At 36.5% G+C, this 19556-nt stretch overlaps 1 protein-coding gene across 2 annotated transcripts; it reads left to right on the top strand.

The window, feature by feature from the left end:
• The first annotated feature begins 557 nt into the window (after positions 1 to 557).
• On the top strand, positions 558 to 18561 carry si:ch211-220i18.4. 2 transcript variants are annotated; one of them, XM_087306674.1, is made up of 13 exons: positions 558 to 686; positions 981 to 1128; positions 6210 to 6313; positions 6409 to 6517; positions 10670 to 10757; positions 10840 to 10927; positions 11390 to 11496; positions 11589 to 11748; positions 13780 to 13862; positions 13980 to 14087; positions 16657 to 16726; positions 16807 to 16899; positions 17057 to 18561. In XM_087306674.1, the coding sequence occupies exons 1-13, from the start codon at positions 683 to 685 to the stop codon at positions 17239 to 17241; spliced, it is 1347 nt and encodes a 448-aa protein (XP_087162800.1). In that variant the 5' UTR covers positions 558 to 682; the 3' UTR covers positions 17242 to 18561. The 2 variants fall into 2 exon arrangements, with proteins under 2 accessions (XP_087162800.1, XP_087162801.1); XM_087306675.1 differs by lacking the exon at positions 558 to 686 and having other exon boundaries at positions 1084 to 1201.
• Positions 18562 to 19556: the final 995 nt, after the last annotated feature.

Here is a 19556-nt window from a genome sequence, read left to right as displayed (position 1 = left end):
GAGAGGAGAGAGCACACACACACCTGAACTGCTACACATGTTGTGCATTGAAAAATAAAAATAAAAGTTTATTATTTACCTGATATCGCCGACCCTGTCTTCTTCTTCCCACACAACAACGAACGATACTACATTCCGATTCAGTCGCCTATGGGAGAAATGACTAGGAATAATAAACGGCTGAAAACGGTCAAACTACTTGCTCTACAAACAAATCTTTGCAGGACTATACAGACCAAGTAGAATAATATAATAAGAAAATATCAAATTGCAACATCATGCAGCGTAACGAGCAGTTTTTAACGTCAAAAAATTAATGGAAGTGAATGAGACCGGAAGTCTCAAGCCAAAAAGATTCAAATGGCAGCGCCCACTCGTCGGTGGAGAATAAGGTGAATAGAAATCAATATTTACTGATTTACAACATTTTTCAAAATATCTTTTATTTTTTGAAGAGTGAATAAATGATTCAATTTTGGGTGAACTATCCCTTTAATGGCCACATATCTACAGTGGTTATCACTATAACTAGCTCGGGGTGTTAACATGCTTATATTAACCGCAGACAGCTTCTGTATCTCTGTTCTCTCCAGCTGACTGACTGGTGGGTATTTTCAGCACTACATGCAGAAACCACAGCAACTCAAGCTCCAAAACCAGTCTTTTTGTTGATGTCGACGTAATGTGTGAGTATAGTGTTTTTACATTTACATTAACATTTAGTCATTTAGCAGACGCTTTTCCATTCCAAATATTTCCTGGCCAAAAATAGACAACCCCACCCCCCAGTGTTTACACTTTAAATGATTACCACTGTACTGTGTAATGTAATGTAGTGTAATGCTATGGTTTAAAATCGTGATTTTATTATATCTGGTTGTTCCATCATCAGCCACTTCTCATTGATGTCTGTGTGTTTTAAAATGCTTCTGTGTTAACTCTGCAATTTGTTTTACTTATGCTTCATTTAAAATGATCAGCGCAGCCAACTGTTTCCTCAGAATATCCCTCAACCCTGAGAAGGAGAGAGGGAGGGGGGTGTAGAGCAGACCCCATCATAAAGCCAGGAGGAGCATCTACTGCAGAGTTAGAAAGAAACCCTGAAAACCAACACAATCTGCTCCTAAAGTGAGTACAGTTCACTTTTTTCCTGCTTTTTTTTTACCACCACATGCTTTTTCTGGATATATTTTTTGTAAGGGTCTGTATAAAAATCTTTTAAATCTCTCTTTATGTTTGGTTGTTGTATGTACGCTGTAAAAACACGTTTGATCAACTGAAAATTGTAAGGCAACTTGCTGCAGATTTTTATTGAGTTGATTCAACTTTCAACCTAAGTACTACACTTGGCTTGATTGAACATGAGTGAACTAAAATATGTCCTGAAGCTGGTTGCCTTAAAAATTTAAGTTGAATCAACGTTTTTTACAGTATGGTTCTGAGGTGTTCAGTTTGTGGCCTGTTGTAGCCATGCAGTAAATCTCATTCATTTTAATGAAAAAAATTATCTGAAAGAGTTCAACTGAAAAGAAATGGCTTTGCTTCCAACATGGATACTGTACTGGCAGGTTAGCATTGGGAGAAATGTTTCCTAACCAAAACGTCTGCTTTATATTAAGATGAGAGTTATGTTGTTTTATATATAGTTTGTGTTTTATATTAGTCAGGCGTTTTAGATGATGGTTGGTCCATAGCAGTGGTTCTTATGTTATAAATTGGTTAATTTTAAAACTTAATTTTAGTGCTAGTTTAAGTACATAATGGCAGATTTAAAGATAAAAATTTCTGTACTATCAATAGATAAATGATGCTATTTTCCTATATAATATAATATAATATAATATAATATAATATAATATAATATAATATAATATAATATAATACCATACAATATAATATAATATAATATAATATAATATAATATAATATAATATAATATAATATAATATAATATAATATAATATAATATAATATAATACCATATAATATAATATAATATAATATAATATAATATAATATAATATAATATAATATAATATAATACCATACAATATAATATAATATAATATAATATAATATAATATAATATAATATAATATAATATAATATAATATAATATAATACCATATAATATAATATAATATAATATAATATAATACAATACAATACAATACAATACAATACAATACAATACAATACAATATAATATAATATAATATAATATAATATATTCATTTTCTTGTCAGCTTAGTCCCTTTATTAATCCGGGGTCGCCACAGCAGAATGAACCGCCAACTTATCCAGCACACACACTCATTTACTACGGACAATTTAGCCTACCCAATTCACCTGTACCGCATGTCTTTGGACTGTGGGAGAAACCGGAGCACCTAGAGGAAACCCACGCGAAGGCAGGGAAAACATGCAAACTCCACACAGAAACACCAACTGAGCTGAGGTTCGAACCAGCGACCCAGCAACCTTCTTGCTGTGAGGCAACAGCCCTACCTACTGCGCCGCTGCCTCGCCATAATATGATATAATATAATATAATATAATATAATATAATATAATATAATATAATATAATATAATATAATATAATATAATATAATATAATATAAATTTATTCATTTTCTTTTCAGCTTAGTCCCTTTATTAATCTGTGGTCACCACAGCGGAATGAACCGCCAACTTCACATTCCTGGAAAACATCCATACACACTTATTCACACTCATACACTATATAAACAATTTAGCTTGCCCAATTCACCTGTACTGCATGTCTTAAGAGTGTGGGGGGAACTGGAGCACCTAGAGGAAACCCACGCGAACGCAGGGAAAACATGCAAACTCCACACAGAATCGCCAACTAACCCAGCCGAGGCTCGAACCAGCGACCTTCTTGCTGTGAGGCGACAACACTACCTAATATATGGGCTTTATATAGGTGATTTTCTAGCTTAGCAAGTGTGTGAGCTGCTTGAGACAAAAAGTTTGTAGATTATTTTTCTTTTGGTTTGGAGAAGCTCAAAGATGACAGTAATTATATTATATGCAATGTGCAAGATAATTATAAAAATATATAGCTCTAGCATTTAACAAAGGAGAGCTTCCAGAATCTCTCCCAGTTCAGTGCTGGACTTGACTAAAAACTCCTCCAACCATAATAGCAGGAGCTATGGATTGTGAGCCACAACCTGTATTTTTATTTGATCTATTACATGCATCTTTACTAGCGTTAACGGTATGTTGTAGCGAGGACATAAACAAGCATGTAAACAATTAAAATGCTGTTTGGCACCGCAAACAATTTAGATACGAATTCCTATTTATCAGTCAAACCGCTGTAAACACCCACATTCTTCACTGGCGATGCATTGTCTCTCTATGCAGCTGCTTTCTATAGCCTAAACAACAAACTCGCAATAAATATGTGACCATTTCACACTACCTTAACGTGCTTATGCTGAATATATATAAAAGACACTTGTCAGATTTTATTTTAGAGAGCAGGCGTACGGTTTAGCTATGTGCTCTTCATTTACTGCCTAATTCAGACACAAACTGATACGCCTAACCGCTACTCTGACTGACTAATTACACAGCGCAAAAGCGCGTGCTTGTAGAGGCATGATGTTTTCCCTTTTGACATAGAGCTGATCCACGAATCAAAGCACATTATGTTAGCTGGCCAATCAGAGCTTCTTAAGATCGGGCCTTTTACAGGAACTAGGAAATACGACAGTTGTTTTTATGTTAGCTGAGTAGCAGTGTATAATAAAAGTAAGATCAATGAAAAAATAACGGGATTTTCTACAAATGAAGCATGAGCACACACTGCTTTACATCTTATAAATACAACCAAGCCTTAAAATGACAGTCTGGACAACCCCATTTGAAAGATTTCTGAATGATTATGAGTACAACATTCATATAATATCACACACTATGTCGATTCATTGTATGTCTTATTAAAGGATCAGTCAAGCTAAAACCAAACAGAGTTTGGCCGTGGGAATACGTCCCTGGTGTTGGCATCTGAAGTCCTGTGTGACAGGCAAAAAGTGTCATGATATTTTTAGGTCATGGTTGAGATCCTGCTGTAAACTCCCACAGCAGCGGGTGTTGAGATCTAAACGTGGGTCTGGCTTATCTGACCCTTGGTGAGCCAAATGTGTCAGGATAGAAGAGCTCTACTTCCAACTCAACTGAATGTTGTCTAAAAATAGTCAACACAGATTTAGCCTTTTGTATGCTCCGTGACATCAGCAACTTGTTTCGATATATATATAATATTTGGGTGTTTGCTGCTTACCCTTTTCTTTTTTTTACTTGTATTGTTTTAGCTTTGTTTTCATTTTATTTTATTCACAGCAACTATTTAATTCAGGGATGTCCAAGCTTGGTCCTGGAGGTTCCGGTGTCCTGCTGAGTTTAGCTCCAACTTGCTTCAACAAACCTGCCTGGAAGTTTCTAGTATATCTAGAAAGAGCTTGATTAGCTGGTTCAGGTGTGGTTAATTGGGGTTGGAGCTAAAATATGTAGGACACCGGCCCTCCAGGATTGAGTTTGGACACCCCTGATTTAGATGTTGTGCTATTTGGTGACCATCGTTCCTCTGTTTATTTTAAATGTGAATTATTGTGTTTATATTGTTGTCCAGCAATCAACAATTTCATAGCTGTATTGGTTTTATTTTGTTCACAGCTAATATTATTATTTCCTTTTTATCATCACTCATTGTTTTGTTTATTTGAATGTTTGCTTGTTCGTTTGTTTTGGTTTTGGTTTTATTTGTTATTTGGTTGTGATTTGAATTGTTCATGTGTAATATTTTGCTATTATCCCTCCTTTTGCTTTCCTTTGTTTGAATACAAAATCTTTATTTTTCTGTCTTTTTAGATTTCTGCTGCTTTGTTTTGTTCAGCACTAATACTTTTTCTTTACATTTCTATGCAAAAGAGGCTCATTCTGAAAATGTAGCCCTATATACATTTCTGGAGATCACGAATAATGTAGGCAGACGTACATATGGCTGCATTTTGTCTTTAAAACAAACACTACGGAGCGGCATGATGTCGTTCCTTTTCACGCTTACCTCTGTATAGACGGCTTTTACGCTGTTACTAGTTTGTCTGGTGGCTCGTTGCGTACGTCGGTGAACTTGAGACACAGAGAAGAGTTGACCACGATGATGGGGTTTTAGTTCAGCAAAGAACGGTTCCTGAATGCAGGTGTCACTGACTCGGTCCCAGTCATTCCCCTCGCAATCCAGCAGAGGCCACCATCACCGGACTTCTAAGCATTACGTCATCCACTTAAACTAATAACCACACACACCTGCAGCTCATCCCATTAACGACCCACGCTCACACATATAAGCAGCACACACACTTAGTCTTTTGCGAAGTCTTGTTCTGCCCTGTCTGACATTACTGGGCGTTATCTCCTTGTCTGATTCCCCGTGTATTACCTGGACTGTTACTGACCTTGTGTTGCCTTCTGCCTGCCCCAAACCTTGCTTGATATCTCAACTCTGAACCACACCACCTGCCACTGATCCATGCCTGCTATATTACTCCGCCAGCCCTTAGACCCATACTGAATGCTATTGATGTGAGTTTGCACGTAAGTGCGTATTGTATGATTGTGTTTGAATTGTGTTTAATAAATATACTGCAAATGGATCTGTCCATGTCCGGCTCCTCGTTACAGCAGGTAAAACAAAACAAAAACAAAAGGCAAAAATAAAATAAACAAGTAAATAATGGTGAGATTTAAAAAAAACTTAAAAGGTGGTAAAATTGGGTGGCCACGAGGGCTTTATTTTTCTGGATTGCTTTTGAAAACACTGTCGGTTGGGTTTAGGGTTTTAGTCACTCTGTCAGTAGATCAGTAAACAGCGACCTTTGATGGATTTACGGGAGAAGAGTAGTTGTGAATTCCACTAGAGAAACTTAAGATCTAAAAAAGTGTACTCAGCGGCCTCTGGTGGATTCGCAAGAAGAAAAACTGCTAAAAAACATCGCTCATGGGACATATTTGGCGCTATCCAGAAATGTATACAGGGTTGCTTGTTTCAATGTAAATAGTCAAATATATATATATATCAGGCTCAAACCAAACAGAGTTTAACTGGGAATATGTCTCACAGTGAATTGTAAAATGTCACATCTAAAACAGTTTGTGTGTTGTGTTCTAATCCAGATCTCATGTAGTAATGGACTCTAAGCTGAAATCAATCAGACATTATGAACATCTTGAACCTGATCTTGCAGAGGAATTTGAAGATCCAAGAGATTACTGCTATGGCAAGTCTTGCACATGAACACACGAGAGCCATGTAAAATATCATCATTCACATTGTTAACAAATTAAGTTTATCTTACACTTGATGTGTCTATAGGTGGATATCACCCAGTCCAGGTTGGAGACATCTTTAATAAGAGATACAAGGTTTTATCAAAGCTGGGTTGGGGTTATTTCTCTACAGTATGGCTGTGCGTTGACCTCAGGTACTGAAATTTAGAATTTACACCCCACACAGCATTTACACTCACTAACCACTTTGTTAGGTATGCCTTGCCAGTACCAGGCTGGATCCCATTTTGCTCACAGAACAAAGTGCTGGAAACATTCTTCAGAGATTGTTGAGCCTTATTGTGTGTATGGTCATAAGAAAAAGGACAGAGAAAAGTCAGAAAAAATAAATAAATTCTCAACTGGTTTAGCCATGGGACCCACATTTTTACATGGTCATCAAGCAGCGACCCAAATTTTTAGGAACTATATAATACAATTTTAAGAATTATAACTAATTTGTATTTATTTTTTTAGGCAAGCAGTGGCCGATAAATAATAAGAAATTTACCAAGACTTACAAATAAACAATATTTTATTGCTGTCATTTAACAAAATGTATCAAATTATAGAAATATTACAAAGTAAAAACGACAAATACTGTAAACAGTGGTTAGGGTAAGGAAAGGTTCAGTTACCATGAAATAAACTGAACTGTTAATAAAACATGTTGTCTGGTTTCTAAATGTTGTTTTAAGTTAGAAGGTTTTGTGCTCTCTTGTGAGAGCACCTCGTTACTTATGACACACTGAGGCGTTAAGTCTTTTTTGTCGTCAAAATGTGTAAATCCAACATGAAATTTCACATGTCAAATAGTAGGGTTGTCGTGCAGGCATTTCAAAATAAAAGTCAAAAGTTAAAAATTAAACTTTTGTTGTTTTTTTGACCACCCACTGAAAATGTTGCCTCGGCCGACCCACCCGTGAGAAACACTGGTCTAAACCATGCTCAAATGGTAGCAATGGACCCAAAATGTTTCAGGATATGGCCCTTCCCACACTGTTGCACCACCAACAGCCTGAATTGTTGATATAACTCAGGATGGATCCATGCTTTCATGTTGTTTACATCAAATTGAGACCCATTCAGCGTTTCAACATGAAGAGGCAATAAAATACATGAAGTGCTAGTTATTTAAAGAAATTTTTGCTCACAGAGTTGCTACTTACTAGACATTTTGTCTTCATGGTGGCTTGAGAAAGCCAACATTCTGTTAACCACCAAACTAACTCCAAACCTCCAAACTATGCTGAATTAAGTTGCTAATATTGCTAATATCTTTTCTAACTGATGCGATTTACAGTTTTCCGAAAACTGAGCTGGAAAATTTCCATTGACTTAACATTGGACCAATCTTTCTGACTTCATAAAAAGGGGTGGTCCACTACGATATCATATTTTAAATTTTAGTTGATGTGTAATGTAGCTGTGTGAACATTAACAGCATCTCTGAATGTAAAATGCTCAAAGTTCAATACAAAGGGAGATCTTGGTTTTTACAAAGTTAGCTTAGCAAAGCCTACAATTAACGCATTTTGGGGACTACAAAAAATACCTCCGCCCCCTGTGAGATCACAAAGGTTTGTTTACCACGCACACACACTGCACAGCTAAGGGCCATGGCTAGAGGCGCTGTAACGTTACTGCAGAGGAAGAAATGCCATCCTGCTATTTCCACAGAGCTTCTCTGTTTCTTGGGCTTCCAAATGACAAGATCCAAACACAGAAGTGCTTACAGTTCAGTATTAATTATGTTCCGGAGAACTATAAAATACATAGCAAGCATGATTTGACAAAAAACAGCTTCCAGAATCTAACGTTACAAGGAGACATTATGAACTCTGAGCCATGACCTGTAAGTGTTTTTATTTGTTAAAATTGATCGTGACATGTACAGTGTCAAGTCTTAACGGTATGTTGTAACAAAGATGTAAACAACTGCAAATAATGTTCAACACCGCTAACGATTTAGCTTCAAATCCATATTTATCAGTCAAATTGCTTTTTTTTTTACATCTCAGACAATGAAGTCGCACAAGTTATGTGTACAATTCATGTTACTTACACAGGTATATTCCGGATATGTATGAAAGAGATTGTGTAACGCACCACAGAAAATAACTTAATCCGAGCATGAGAGAAAAAAAAAATTAAACATCGGTCCCGTGCACATGCGCTTTTTATGTTACAGATAGTTTATGGTTACACACGCACAAACACACACACACACTCTCTCTTAAAGGAGCCGCATCCCATTTTCACTCATTACAGACACTTGTTGACTGACTGACTGTGTAAGCGCGCGTGCTTGTACGGGCGTGACGTGGAGCCGATCCACGAATCGCAGCACATTATGATGATGAATCGTTTTCATGTTAGAGTAGCTGTACATAATCAAAGTGAGATTTATGAAAAAATAACATGATTTCCTTCAAGTGAAACATGAGCACACATTGCTTTGCATCTAACACAACCAAGCCTTAACATTACATTCTGGGTCACCCCTTTAAGGTCAGGCTCATTTAACTCAGACTACCAATCTGCCAATCACTGATGACCTTTCAACTTACTAGCCACACCCTAGCAACCACTTACGGCACCCTAGCAACTGTCCCATAGACTTCCCTTATAAAAACTACCATTGACTTTACATTGGACACACTAACAATATACTAATTCATTCTAACAACACTAATCTTACTAGCAAAATGCTAATTCATACTATAAACATACAGGCAACATGCTAATTCATACTAAATTATGCTAGCAACATGCTAGTTTACACTAGAAACATGCTAGCAACGTTAATTCATATTAGAACCATGCTAACAACATGCTAATTTATGCTAGAAACATGCTAGATGCTAATTCATACTAAAGCCATGCTAATTTATGTTATTAACTGCCTAGCAGCTACTCAAAACACCTTAGCAACCAACTAGCAACACCTTAGCAACTGCCTAACAACTACTTAGAAAACACTAACAACCACCTAGCAATGTCTTAGCAATTACCCAGAAAACCCTAGCAACCGCCTAGCAACACATTAGCAACCACTGAGAACACCCAGCAACACCTTAGCAACCACCTAGCAACATCTTTACAACTACCTGAAACCCCCTACCAACACCTTAGCAACCACCTAGCAGCCACTCAGAACACTTTAGCAACCACCTCGCAACACCTTAACAACCAGTCAAAACACCCTAGCAACGCCTTAGCAACCGCCTAGCAACCATTCAAAACAGCCTAGCAGCCACTATAGCAACACCTTCGCAACCAGTCAGAACCCCCTGTAGTCAGCACAATAGCCTAGTGCAGTGGTTCTCAAACTGTGGTACGTGTACCACTAGTGGTACGCGGGCTTCCTTCTAGTGGTACGCGGAGGAATGAAATATGGCATGTACATGCTACATATATTTCAAAATTTATCAAAAATGATGTATATAGTATGCCATATATGACATATAGCTTATATTTCTGAGGTAATTTGCCACATTTTTTAACTGTGCAGAGTTGTAGCTGCTTTACTGGGCCTACTATACTACTGTATTTCAATACTGCTCATTTTGGTGGTACTTGGAGAGATAATTTTTTTCTGAGGTGGTACTTGATGAAAAAAATTTGAGAACCACTGGCCTAGTGGTTAGCGCACTGATGGTGCAGTAGGGCGTTCGAATCCTGGCTAAAAGATATTTTTCCATCCCTACCACCCCCCCCCCCCCTCTCTCTCTCTCTCTCTCCCACTTTGTTTCCTGTTTGAAACACTGTCCTTTCCACTTAATAAAGGCAAAAATAAATCTTAAAAAAAAAGAATGCCCCGTCAACAGCCTAGCAAAAAACATGTCAATGCATAGAAATAGGGCTACCTATATTTAGTTAACTATTTCAAACCTCTTAAACTTCAGTTATTTAAACTTAAAACTATTTAAAATTTTCGTATAGGCTTTCCTCAAGCCACTATAAAGTTTGTTTACAAACTTTACTTTTATAGTTTTAAGATTGTTGAAGTAAATAAAAAAAAAGAAAAAAGAGAAAAACAGTCCAACCCATTTGGCACCAACAGCCAGGTCACTTAAATCATGCTTCTTTTCAATTTGATGCTCAGTTTGAACTCCAGTTGATGGTACCTACCATTATCTACCATATGCCTAATTGCATTGAGTTGCTGCCATCTGATTGGCTGATTACATATTTGCATTAAAGAGCAGCTGAACAGCTAATAGATTGGTCAGTGAGTGTTTAGCAATATTTACCACTACTGAAGCATGTGAGCATGTATCAAGTTACTGTCTGTGGTTTTGCAGGTCCGGCAGGCATGTGGCAGTAAAAGTGTTGAAGAGCGGAGCTGGATTCACTCAGGCTGGCCAAGATGAACTCACATTACTGCGATGTGTGAGTGCGTCTTACACTCTCTTTCCCTCTTTCTTTCTTTCTGTTGTGTGCGTAGGTATCAACACTTTTTCTGTATCTCCAGGCCAGTGGTCCCACAGCCCGTAACCCACTTAAAGGACGTATAGTACAGTTACTGGATGAGTTTAAGTTAGCTGGTGTAAACGGGATCCGTATCCTTTTATAATATCATGTAGCAACACAGGACTTAAAATAATATTTATCACACCTTTAGATTGTAAACCTTGTCCTCGCTCATACTTTTTAAACACTCATGCATTTAACTACTAGACAGTAACAGTATCATTTTTGAAGAAAAAAAATATTTTGGTGTAAATGAATGTTCAATTTAAGTTTTTAGTTAAAAATTGTGACACATTAAAAGTCCTGTAAACTGGCAAATGTTAAAATAAAGGTCAGAATTGTGAGATAAAACGAAATAACCTTTCTTATTTTTATTATGTGGCAGAAACACTTTATAAAGTGCAAAATTTGTAAGTGAATAAATACATTGACATTTCATGCTCTTTGTTTAAAACCATGGGTGTTACATGAATTCATCATTTCAGATCTGTTATGTTGGCAATTTCAGCTACACTTTCTGAGTTATTAGTTGATTCTTGACCGCAGTGTAGATATTTGTTTGGTGTTGGAGCTGCTGGGGCCAGACCTGCGTTGTTGGCAGATGTGTTTCGGTAATCCAGGTCTGTCTCTCTCCTGTGTCAAACACGTCATCACTCAGGTGAGATGCATTTTTATCATTTCATTTACATTTTATGTCTTTAAAAAGACCATGTAAACCTTTATAACACCTGAAAAGTGTTTGTGTTTCAGGTACTTGAGGGTCTGGAGTATCTGCACAGCCACTGTAAGATCATTCACACAGACATCAAGCCTGAGAACATACTGCTGTGTTTCACACCTCATCCACCAGGAGGAGATATACACACATATTCCTCTTCAGCCATTAGAAACACAGTACTCAAGGCTCCTGGTGAGAAAATCAGTAAATGTGAATTCAGTAAATCACAACTAGAGTTAAATGTATTTAGTTACAAAGTAAATAGTTAATGTAATTAAATTAATTTTATTTTTAGATCTTTTAATTACAGTTTCTTATAATGTATTTGCCTTAAATATTGTGTTTAATGTACCTCTGTATAGCATAATAGTACAAATATATTTTGCAGACCAATGCTATTTTCCACTAAAGGAGAATTAATTTGTCTGAAAATTGCACAAGCTTGATAAACAGCAAATTCAGCCAGATATACACTCATCTGCCACTTTATTAGGTACACCTTACTAGTACCGGGTTGGACCCCTTTTTGCCTTAACTGTCTTAATCCTTCATGGCATAGATTTAACAAGGTATTATTCTAATAATATAATGTATAATATTATATAATATTCTAATAGTATATATTCTTCAGAGATTTTGGTCCATATTGACATAATAGCATCACGCAGTTGCTGCAGGCTTGTTGACTGCACATCCGTGATGCAAATCTCCCGTTCCACCACATCCCAAGGGTGCTCTATTGGATTAAGGTCTGTTGACTGTGGAGGCCATTTGAGTACAGTGAACTCAAGAAACCTTTCTGTGATGATTCACGCTTTATAACATGACAAGATATTCTGCTGGAATTAGCTATCAGAAGATGGGTACACTGTGGTCATAAACGGATGGTTAGCAAAAATACTCAGGTAGGCCGTGGCTTTGACACGATTTTCAATTGGTACTAGCAGGCCCAAAGTGTGCCAAGAAAATATCCCCCACACCATTACACCACCACCACCAGCCTGAACTGTTGATACAAGGCAGGACTGATCCATGCTTTCATGTTGTTGACCCCAAATTCTGACCCTACTATCCGAATGTCACAGCAGAAATCGAGAGTCATCAGCCCAGGCAACGTTTCCCAGGCAATCTTCTGTTGTTCAATTTTGGTGAGCCTGTGCCAATTGTAGCCTTAGATTCCTGTTCTTAGCTGACAGGAGTGGCACCCAGTGTGCTCTTCTGCAGCTGTAGCCCATCCGCCTCAAGATTGGAAATGTTGTGCTTTTAGAGACAATAGTATCTGGATGCAGCCTTTTTGATGCAAGCTGAGATTGCGTCGCTCAGCGACGCAGTGTCAGACACAATGCACTCAAATGGAGCTAGAGACATCACGGTGAGGGGTAGGGTTAGGGGTGGGGTTAGGTGAGCCGATTAAAAAGAATTGGATGCAGCCCAGATTGCACTGCACCAGGTCTGCATCCAGACCCCTCTCTTTAGAGATGCTCTTCTGCATACTTCTTTGGTTGTAACGGGTGGTTATTTGAGTTACTGTTGCCTTATCAGCTCAAACCAGTCTGGCACAACTCCCTTTCATTCATTTTAATTAAGCGAGCTGTTTAAATTTACAAACATACTTTTTCTATTTTTTTCCAACACAGCTCTTTTGGTTTTAATAGACAAACATATGTGAATTGTTCAATTTAAACATCGTTCCATTCTTTAGACCAACTAAAGCTATAATCCATTTTTTTGAGTGTATGAAATGCTATTACTTTTAAACATTTCATGTTTTGATACTTAGCTATTAGTAAACTGATATTGTGAACTATTCTTTTTAGTATTACATTTATTTAATAGCGATAAAAGGCCTAGTTTGATTCAAATTTAAATAATAAATTTTTAATTTGTAGATGCATTGAGATTTGTTGGGTTTTTAAGTAGAATATATTTAGTCAAGTTATCAAATCACTAAAATTTAATCAAATTTAATTAATTTTAAATGTATATAATAAATTTAATTTATAACACAAATTGAATTAAATAAACTTATAGATAACTAAATTACTGATCAGACAAATTAATTAGAAAATTACATTTTATTAGTAATACATGACTTTTTTTGAGGCAACGCTTCCAATGCTGATCACAGCATCAGTGTAATAAATGTACATTTTACCATAAGCCACAAAACTTTGGTAATATCTGAAGGATTTTGGTTAAAGGATGTCATCTACGTTCATGCAGGAGAATCGGGAAAACTTGGAACTTGGGGAAACTTGGAAGATATCACAGTGAAGATTGCAGATCTTGGCAGCTCATGTTGGGTGGTATGATACAATCAATGGATTTGCAGAACTCTTTGCTAAAACTAAAGATTACTGCATGAATATTCTCTGTTGTTAAAACCCGATTAGACCCCCTGACTTCCTATCTTGCTGTTCTAGTACAAACACTTCTGTCAAGAGATCCAGACCAGACAGTATCGCTCTCTGGAGGTCCTGCTGGGCTCTGAATACGGTCCTGCAGCTGACATCTGGAGTGTGGCCTGCTTGGTGAGTCTACAGCCGTTAATGTTGTTCAACCAAATCGATTCTTTCTACTAGGATTGTGCAATGTTTATATCATTAGTGAAATAGTGGAAACGTTGTTTTAACTATATGCAAGCTGACATAAAATCTCCTCCAGACATGCGCAAAGCAAACACGATTGCCTGGAGTTTGATACGGTTCATTTGTTACGAGCCGCTCATTTAAGGTGCGACATAAAAAGATAGATCAACCAACAAAATAGTATTAAGGCAAATTATTTAATTTAAACGAAACTAACCACACCATCCTCCCCCAACTAGCACAACTCTTATATACACATTTAAACAACCAATTCATGATTAGTGACGCAGTCATCCAATTAGGATCTAGGACATTCTCCAATGGGGTCTGAAGATTTGGCATTATCACACCTCCCACTCCAAAAGGAGGTTCCCGAAAATACCCACAAACCAAAACCAGTGGAACAAACAGAATAAACACCAAACTAACAATAAATGATATATATTTTTCACAATAACATGAATACTCATCTCCATAAATCCCACTTCACTTTCTCCTGGGCCCTAGGAAATCAGTAAGTAAAGGCAAGAGATAAAAATCAGAGATAGACAGAAAGCAAAAACAAAAAAATGGTGAAAAAGAGAGAAAAAAACAAACCGAAGATAATATTTTTGAATGTTAAAGGGGTCTATTATGTAAAAATCCCTTGTATAATGAGTTTAAGCAAAGCTGTGCGGCAACAGTGTGTGAATATAGCCAGTATGTAATGGTAAAAGTTCATTAATTCTATTATTTTATAATCACACTTTATAAAACCAATCTGAAGAAACATTTTGATTGACGTTCTCACTTTGTAAGTGTTATCAGAGAGGGAAAGCCCCGCCCATTAGTGATAATCTTTCCCTCATTAGCATAGACGGTCCTGAGTGAGAAGCAGCCATCCCAGTTTTGAATCTACTGCTGTGCTGATACATAAGGATTTATAGCTGCACCCTCTTTTAAAAAGAGGGCTGGGAACACAATCTCATTTGACTTTAAAGCGACAGTAACCAAAAATGGCACAATTTGAATCAAAGGGGGCAGTTTTAAAGAGTTGTAAAAAATTTATTGTGTGATATTTTAAGCTGAAACCTCTCAAACACACTCATAGTACTCACAGAAATCAGACACTAAGGGCATACTCGCACATGCCATCCAAACTGTGTCCAGGCCCGTTTCTTAGATCGTTCGAGAAGTGTGAGTGACCTGAAATCGGGCTCAGGCACGATTCACTTGGCCGGTCCTGTCCCGGTTGGAAGAGGTGTGCCAGAGTGTGATACACTTGGAGACGAAACTGAAGACGAGACGTGACTTTTACCGGATTGTTTCATATGGATTTATTAATCATTCTTACTATTCAATGGATGAAAACTTTCGTAAAATATTAAAGACACAAACCCCTCACTGCACGACAGCTGCACCTTCAGCAAACCTCCTAATTCCTGCAGTACGAGGACTTTATGGCTGTTTATGAATGTCAAAAATGGCTGATCTGTTTGGCGATATATTTGACTGCGTGTCACCGCATCCCAAACGACAATATAACTAAATCTCCACTGTGCTGAGCGAAAGCACTTACTAAACAGCCCATCATCGATGACGTAAGTGTGCTCAGGCCCGAATGTAATGTGAGAGGGTTATGATAAGTCCACTTTAAAGTGTAATGTTGTTACATTTTGACATGTCATTTTAATATTGGAGCGACGCGGCGGTGCAGTGGGTAGCACGATTGCCTTACAGCAAGAAGGTCGCTGGTTGCCTTACAGCAAGAAGCTCGGCTGTGTCAGTTGGCATTTCTGTGTGGAGTTTGCGTGGGTTTCCACCGGGTGATCCGGTTTCACACAGTCCAAAGACATGTAGGTGAATTGGGTATGCTAAAAATTGACCCTAGAGTATGTTTGTGAATGAGTGTGTATGGATGTTTCCCAGTGATGGGTTGCAGCTGGAAGGGCATTCACTGTGTAAAACATATGCTGGATAAGTTGGCGGTTCATTCCGCAGTGGTGACTCTAGATTAATAAAGGGACTAAGCTGAAAAGAAAATGAATGAATTGATTTTAATATTGGTTTATTACAGCTTTGTTTTGTTTTTCTGTTATTCTCACAGAAGCCACACATTTCATCACGTGTCCTCATTCCATCATTATTGTGGTCTTTCGATCTAAAACAGAATTATAAATTATTTTTAGCTTTAACAAATTAAAGCAGTGAGACATTACTGTTACCTCATGTAGGTGAAATTTCACAAAAAAATGATCAATTTCAAATCATTATCAAGTGTATCATAGCCAGTGTTACCTTTAAAAAAGAAGTGTCTAGTAATCTAGTAAGGATATCTGATAGTTCTTAAAGAGATGAGGTCTTGTTAGTTTGTGGACGTGTTTGTTTTAGCGCTTTCAAAATGTGGTTAGTGTACCTTTAAAACATTTGCTGAGGTTTTACACCATGTTATAAAATATAATATATCTATATACAGTTTTATTTTTGCTGCCTCTGTAATCATTTAATTTTTTTTATATCATTTTATCAACAGGCATTTGAGCTTGCAACGGGCGATTCCTTATTTGAGCCCAAAGCAGGACCTAATTTCTCATTAGAGGAAGGTAAACCACTTAAATATATCCTCCATGTTTTTGCTAGACGAGTGTCGATTAGCGGTGTTGACCATTTCTGTGATTCTTAGACCACCTGGCTCACATCATTGAGCTCCTGGGAAAGATCCCAGTCTCTGTGGCTCAGTGTGGAAAATATTACTACGAGTATTTCAACCGCAAGGGTGAGTAAGAGACTTGATTTCTCTGATCTAATTTAACTTGCCGTAATTATTTTTTCTCTGATATTGAATGCAAGAGTGATTTGTGTGTTCATTGCCAAACTAAAATAAATATGTTATGCTACAACAAAAGTGTTTGTCCATGTTGATGGTTGTACAGGTGACCTGCGGCGAATCGCTGTTCTTCGTCCATGGGGACTGTATGAAGTGCTGGTGGAGAAATATCACTTTCTCCTCAGAGAGGCATCACTTTTCTCTGATTTCCTGTTGCAGATGTTGAACTACCTGCCAGAGCGGAGAGCCACAGCAGCTCAGTGTCTTAAACATCCCTGGCTGAAACTGTGATCCTTTCAGGCTTTGTAATAGTTGAAAAATGCACTCAGTGAGGTTTTCCTTTATAGGCTGTTCAGTATTTGTCAACTGTAAAGGCTTACTTTCCAAATGAGCCGTAAATAATTCAGTTAAAAACTAAAATTCAGACTCTTATTTACCTTTGATTGGTCTAAAGTTGCAAGACTTTCTCTTCACATTCAAATGTGGCCAAAATGTTATTTTTTGGGTGAATTATTGTATCCCGTCCCTTTAAAGGGGACCTATTATGCAAAAATCACTTTTATAAGAGGTTTAAACACAGTTGTGTGGCAACAGTCTGTCAACATAGCCAGTCTCTAATGGTAAAAATTCAGTAATTCTATTTTTTTATAATCACACTTCATAAAAACAGAAACTCTTTAAAACACTTTGAATGATATTTTCCCTTTGTAGATGTCATTAGAGGGGGAAAGTCCCACTATTATTTATAATCTCTCCCCATTAGCATAAACAGCCCTGAGAAGCAGCTATCCACTGTCAGAGTTTTGAATCTGTTCTCATATTATCTGTATCTCATATATAAAATATTGTAACACAGGCATTTATAGCTCTACCTTGATGTTTATAGCTCTACCCTGTTATAACTCTCTGTATCAAAAGAGTTTTAAAATAATTATTTGTGTTATTTTGAGCTGAAACTTCACATACACACTCTAGACACATCAGACACTTATTTTACATCCAATAGATCCCCTTTAAAGAAGGGAATGTGGGTATTATTTTGTGTGTATTAAATATTTACACAGCACAGCTGGCATAGCAAACGCATTTCAGGAATGTGTCTATTTGTCTGGTAAATACATTCCACGCTTAAATAAGGCCTGTATTCCTCTGCATGTGTTAGAGATTAAAAAATCGATTGACCATGATGGATCCCTTCGGTTCGCTGATGCTGCTTTGTGATGTAAGTAGTGTGTTGTGAATGTAGAGATAAACAATGCCATAGATAAATGTTTTATTTCTTATGACCCATCAGTATATATGTTTATAATTATAACTGAAATAAAAGCTAAACATTAATTTAAAATATTGACAAAATATGTTATAAAAATATCACTTGAATTATGACATGAGCACAACCTTATTAATATTTTAATTAAAGAAATAATATATAAATAAAATAAAAGTAAAGCAACAGATTATTACAACATGATAACAAAAGGGGGTTTGTGTCTTACTTGATACCGACTGATTATCTTATTACTCAACTGATGCTGCTGCTTTTATGTGCTCTGCGTCACACTATGGACTCGCACTCACGTATTTCATATAAATAAACCACTGTGATCATCATTATACTGTGTTCTCATTCATCAAGTGATAAAGATTTCCAGAGAAGAGGTCAGGATTAATATTATGTGAATGCTGTATAGTGTTTTCCCTGGTATTAGGATTGGTTTGCACATTGTAATTGACAAAAATGCACAAAATATCAGTTCCCTCTTTATATTAGGGGGTTTTAACTTAAATGTAATTGCATCATAAAATAAATGTAGCCTACTTAATATGTTTATAATGTATTGCAGAACACTTCTTTATAATGAAAATAATTTAGCTCGGGGTTTGCTCTAAATATTCTCCTGCAAGTTTCTCTAATTTCGCTTGTTTTTTATTTGGTTTTTCAAAGCGTCGCACAAAATAATTCTCCTTCAGATTATGATTATGCTTTTTAAAACTACGGCCAAGATTCAGTGTCTTTTGTGTGTTTTTAATCTTGATTTCGGTCACTGTTTGCAGATGCTTGTGAACTAAATGCGCGCAAAACAGCAGAAAATAAAGAAAAACAGTTAAAAGTTAATTTATCACACTTAGCTAGCTGTTTCCTAAAATACTCGAAGCATAAATTCTTAAAAACAGCACGTCAAACAGCTTGTTTTATTATTTGTGAACAATGGGCTGTAATTTAAAAAAAAATAGCTTTTTTAATATATTATTTTGATTCCGAAATTCTAATATAAAATGTTGAGCAATTAGGATGAAGAGCGCGTCTGCCGACCCACAAAGCGCCAGTTAATAAATGCGAATTTTAAAGTTAATAAACGACAATAATCAATATATTAATATTACTAATAAAATATAATATCAATCTGAATAATTGCTCACTATTCATTCACAAATAATGAACAATGTTTAAACAGACGCCAACAGCTTGATATGGCTATTATTTTTCTTTTTATTTTGGTCAGTCAGAAAAAAATACTTCATTAATTCATTTGAATCTTTAAAGTGTTTTCTTTTATTAAAACAAAAATTCCCAGTTCAGATTATTTTACAACATTTAAACATAA

This window comes from Danio rerio, chromosome 23, assembly GCF_052040795.2.
Source record: "Danio rerio strain M-AB ecotype USA chromosome 23, GRCz13ab, whole genome shotgun sequence".
Taxonomy (NCBI): Eukaryota; Metazoa; Chordata; class Actinopteri; order Cypriniformes; family Danionidae; genus Danio; species Danio rerio.
This window is presented reverse-complemented; position numbering and strand designations above follow the sequence as displayed.